The sequence below is a fragment of the Monopterus albus genome, unplaced genomic scaffold (genome assembly GCF_001952655.1).
Source record: "Monopterus albus unplaced genomic scaffold, M_albus_1.0 scaffold54.1, whole genome shotgun sequence".
Taxonomy (NCBI): Eukaryota; Metazoa; Chordata; class Actinopteri; order Synbranchiformes; family Synbranchidae; genus Monopterus; species Monopterus albus.
This window is the reverse complement of record NW_018127934.1, coordinates 1,859,925-1,865,439: the sequence shown is the minus strand read 5'-3', so window position 1 is coordinate 1,865,439 and position 5,515 is coordinate 1,859,925. Positions and strand designations below refer to the sequence as shown.

General features: G+C 42.5%; 1 protein-coding gene across 3 annotated transcripts in view; it reads left to right on the top strand.

Moving 5' to 3' along the window:
• Window positions 1–5,515, top strand: part of ndst3 (N-deacetylase/N-sulfotransferase (heparan glucosaminyl) 3) — a 44,109-nt gene that overhangs the window by 35,254 nt on the left and 3,340 nt on the right. For all 3 annotated transcript variants that reach the window (XM_020602165.1, XM_020602166.1, XM_020602167.1), the window contains 2 exons: window positions 1,251–1,360; window positions 4,612–4,714. In XM_020602165.1, the coding sequence (XP_020457821.1) occupies window positions 1,251–1,360; window positions 4,612–4,714 (213 nt within the window). The remainder of the gene's footprint in view (window positions 1–1,250; window positions 1,361–4,611; window positions 4,715–5,515) is intronic.

Below are 5,515 nucleotides of genomic sequence, written 5' to 3'. Positions count from 1 at the left end.
ATGATGTTACTACCCCCATGCTTCACAGTAGGGATGGTGTTCTTGGGATGCAACTCATCCTTCTTTTTCCTCCAAACACGATGAGTGAAGTTTAGACCAAAAAGTTCTACTTTGGTCTCATCTGCCCACATGACTTTCTCCCATGCCTCCTCTGGATCATCCAGATGGTCTTTGGCAAACTTCAGATGGGCCTGGACATGTGATGACATGAGCAGGGGAACCTTCCGTGCAATGCATGATTTGAAACCATGATGGCGTAGTGTTCTACCGACAGTGACCTTTGAAACTGTGGTCCCAGCTCTCTTCATGTCATTGACCAGCTCCTCCCTTGTAGTTCTGGGCTGATTCCTCACCTTTCTCATCATCCGTGATACCCCACGAGGTGAGATCTTGCATGGCGCCCCAGTCTGAGGGAGACTGACAGTCGTCTTTAGCCTCTTCCATTTTCTAACAATTGCTCCAACAGTTGATCTATTTTCACCAAGCTGCTTGGCAATTGCCCCGTAGCCCTTTCCAGCCTTGTGGAGGTCCACAGTTTTGTCTCTGGTGTCTTTTGACAGCTCTTTGGTCTTGCCCATGGTAGTAGTTGGCGTCTGACTGACTGTGGGGTGGACCGGTGTCTTTAAAGAGCTCAGACAGGTGCTACTAATTTAGATTAATGAGTGGAGTAGAGGTGGACTTTTTCAAGGCACAGTAACAGATCTTTGAGAGCCAGAATTCTTGCTGTTTCTCAGGTGTTCAAATACTTATGTTCAGCAGTGCAAGACAAATAAAGTCTTTAAAAATCATACAATGTGATTTCCTGAAATTTCTTTTTTAATTCTGTCTCTCAGAGTGGGAATGCACCTACAATGTGAATTTCAGACCCCTCCATGATTTCTAAGTGGGAGAACTTGCAAAATCGCAGGGTGTTCAAATACTTCTGTTCCTCACTGTATATGCTCAGTGCCCAGTTTACTAGGTACACTGTACAGTCTAAAGCAATGCAATACGGCTGTTCTGCTATAAAGCCTAGTTTTATTATATCTTTTTGTTTTCACTGTCATAGAAGTTTTCATTCAGTTATAAAAACTGAACATTTTGAGCTTTATAAAGATGGATGGTGTATTGGATTTCATCCTGTATATTGTATTGAGCTGTGCTGAAGAAGCTGTCCCCATGCATTTTCTTTGACCCGGTACCTAAAAGAGTATATAAGTATTATAGCATTATAGTGCTTGGTGTTACAAGAAAAATAAATCTGTGTGTAGGTGATGATTATTGATGGCCATCAGCTGAGAACCGACCCTGCAGCAGTGATGAATGAAGTTCAGAAGTTCCTGGGAGTAACTCCTCATTTCAACTACTCCCGGGCCCTTACGTAAGTCTCTCACACAGTATGTCAGTGTCTGCGTCTCTCTCCCTTCAGTCTCTGGTTCCTGGCACTTTTTACTTGGGTACTGTGATAGAAATGATTGTTCACACTGAAACTAGAACAAGACCCCAAATCCAAATCTGTGTGAAGCCTGACATCTGCTGGTGAGCAGCGGAGTAATAGACTGACTGTCTCCTTTTTTCTAGTCTTTGGTACCGGGTGGTGTCAGACTCTGCAGAGTACAACAGACAATGATGTCACCTGACATCAAAGATCAGTCAGTAGCAGATGGTCAGTCTACGTCTCGCTTTGACCCATTAAATGTCTTGCTTTACACACATTTAAGTTTGAGGTTTTGGTGGTGTCTGACAAGAGAAAAAAAGACAGACAGATTACAGATGATATGTATACAAGATGGGCAGGAAGTGATGTGACAAAAAAGAGAAAATAAATAGCAAGGAAGAAAGTGATGATAACATGAGTGAATGCATTCATTTCACCTAAAATCTGTCACATCTAAGTACATAAGGCACTGCAGAAGTTTGTCAGTGTAATGACAAATGAATGGAGTGCAAATATAGAAAGGAGATTTTTGTTGTGCATTATTTTTGTTCCTTTATTAAGGAATGACTTGATTGCCAGTACTAAACAATAGACAGTCTTGTGTGGTGTTCCTGGTCTGCAGTGGTTAATGCCTATCACAAGTGGTCCAAGGAAGGACAACCGATGAATGGCGACAGGGTCATAGATGCCCAAGGCTAACTGATTTACATGGGAGGCGAAAGCTAGCCTGTCTGGTCCGACCTTACAGAAGAGCTACTGTACAATAGACAGGTGTCAGGACACACACTGCAGTGTCCACCGACCGGCAGTGCGCCCATGCTGACCCCTGTCCACTGCATAAAGTGCCTACAATGGGCATGTGAGCACCAGAACTTGACCATGGAGCAATGGGAGGAGGGGACCTTGTCTGATGAATCATGTTTGCTTTGACATCATGTGGATGGCAAACTGTGTGTGTGCGTCGTTTACCTGGGGAAGAGCTGGCACCAGGAAGCACAATGGCAAGAAGGTGAACTGGCGGAGGCGCTCTGATGTTCTGGGCAATGATCTGCTGGGAAACCCTGGGTCCTGGCATTCATGTGGATGTTACTTTGACACCTTCCTAAACTCTGTTGCAGACCAAGTTTTCATAGCCACACTGTTCCCTGATGGCAGTAAGCTCCACTGCAGTGCCACACTGCAAGATTAGTTCAGGAATGGTTTTAGGAACATGACACAGAGGTGTTGCCTTGGCCTCCACGTTCCCCAGAGCTCAATCCAACTGAACGTCTGTGGGGTGTGCTGGAATAACAAGTCTGATCCGTAGCAGCCCCAGTTCGCAACTTTCAGGATTTAAAGGATCTGCTACTGATGCCCGGTGCAGAGGACACCTTCAAAAATGTTGGGCGCCGTTCTGTAGGGGTGGCGCGAGGGGGGGGGGGGGGAGAAATTATGGCTTTAACTGTGTAAGCAATGTATTGTACAACATAGCCTGCTAATATACTGAAATTTACCATAAATAAGTAACATGGACATAGAGTTGCTGTAAAGATTGTTGTGTCAAAAGGCATATTGAATTGACTGAGGCACATTTTCTGTAGTTTATACAACTTAAATGCAGGTATAATATGCCTGTACAACCAGTGTATTCAGATATTAATATATGTTGCATGTAGGAAGGGGTGTCTAAATTATGCAAGTCAACCAAACTTTCTAGAGTTGTAATACAGCTCAAGAGAATTGGCTGTTGCCTCAGTTTCAACTCATTCCCCATTAGAGATGTTGCAAGTACGTTTTAAGTTTGGGAGGACTGGTAAACTGTTTATTTCTCAAGCACCACTCATCAGAATGCAATCTGCCTGTGAGCCCTCAAATCTCCAGACAGGGACATCTAGAATTTGTAGCTCAGATTGGGACAGAGAGTGGCTCCGTCTTGAATCACAAACCCATATGCATACAAATAATTTGTAAATTGATGCATTTTGACAGAATAATAAAGATGCCTGGTGCACCAGTGTGGTTGTGTGTGTATGTGTGCACTTTGGGTGAAGACCGAGTTGAACAAAAGCCTAATCTTTCTTTTCTCCTTCTCATTCTTTTGACATGGCAGCGGTCTGACAGATCCTCAACACTGAAGCCTATTTATTTAATCCCCCTCTTCTTTCTTCCTCCTGTCCTGTCAGATGAAAATTGAAGGAGAACCACTTACCTCTTTTTTCACTTTTATTCACCCACTGATGCTTGCAGATAAAGAGCAGTATTTGCATCTTTTAGTCACATCCACATTAGCCCTTTAACTGTGACTGACAAATAGCAAATAACAATATTATCTTTGTTCTGTAGCTGTAGTTTGTGCTTCTATACCACAAAAGACCACATATGCAGGCATACGTATTGTATAGACACATGCTGTAAATCTAGATACATATACTGTATATGTATATGTGCATATACTCTATATACTGTATATATAGGACACAGGAGAACAAGCATATGCATTTACTTTTGAAAGTCATCCACCTATTAAAACATTTCTCTCTCACATTTTTATATTTTTTACATTCTGTGATAAAATAAAGATTATTCTCAGATACTGTTATTCCCCAGTAATTACATTTCTTTTGGAATCCAATTCTAGGCTTTTGATTGGATGGATAAAAATAAAAACCCTTAATACGGATTAGTGCATTATAAAATGCAAACCAACTGGTAGTGGCACTGTAGCCTGGTTGTTTTTACACACAATGAACACACATAAATAAGTAATCACATTTTAAAATTAAATGTCCGTAGAACGGAGTACACAAGACAAACCAAAGCCTATTCATCTCAAGCTCTACCATGACAAGCGGATTACTGTACTAACCAAAAAATGAGCCATACTCGTGTACGCAGCGTGGGTAATGCGCTGAGAAAAAGAGAAGGAGAGGCTGAAGGGTGAGAGAGATGAAGCAGACAGGGTGACAGCCAAGCAGACTCATAGACAGCACAAGAGTAAGAGGCAAACAGAGAGTGTGTTGAATACATAGTGACATTTATGTCTGGTTTGTGAGTGTAAGATGGGCCCTCTTTTTCAGGCCTAATTTCCAAAAGAATAAACACTGCCAAATGTTATAGTCAACATAGCTATGGTGTTTTATTTTCAAAGCCAGCAGTTTCATTTTTCTTTTAAGATATTTATTTTTGCCACATCTTTCTGTCTATTCTTCCCCCAGGTTTGACCCTCAAAAGGGCTTTTGGTGCCAGCTCCTTGAGGGAGGAAAGACAAAATGTTTGGGAAAGAGCAAAGGGCGGAAGTACCCTCCGATGGAGTCAGAGGTAAACCAAACTATGCTCGGGGGGGGGGAACAATTGATATATGCATTGAATGCAATGAAATGTTTGAAAAAAGAAGCAAATAAAAAAGAAAAAGCAGCAGTGTAACTCACAGTGACAGTCCACAGCCCTCTCCATCACTGTGGCAGAATTTCCCACAGGACACAGTAGAAGGATGGATACTGTCAGCCAATCAGATCCAGCCAGAAAGTTGCAACCTAATTATGAAGACTCGATAGTGATAGAACACCCACGAGAGAGGGTATGAGGAGATTAGGATGGAGAGAGAAAGGCAGAAGGGGAAAAAAAGCCAATCGATACATTTTTGTCCTGGCTTCAATTTACACAGAGAAGATGAATCACACATTTGCTCTTACATGAAGTCTAAACACACATCGCTACAATTTGTCTTCCCATATGTGCTCACACATGGCTAATGGCTGCACCTCGGTGTCATCTGAAGTTAAACTGTATTTGAGTTTCCACAGGGGGAACAGGAGGAGAGGACAGATGAGGGAGGGAGGGAATGAGAGAACACCAGGGAGGAGAGACGAGAGAGGGCGAGAGATGCTCTGTTCATACTACTCAGCACTTAGTGGCCCTAAAGTCCTACTGAGAAGAAATAAACTAATCTAAAGATAGTGACATACCATTAATCTCGCTCTGTTTCTTCTTTGCCCCCCACGTCTGTGCTGTCTTTCTCATTTCCTTTCCTAAATATTCCAACCCTTCTTCCATTCTCTGTACTTTCTTCCCGTTCTGGCCATTTTCCATATGCCCTTTTATACTTTCTTGCTTTCCTGT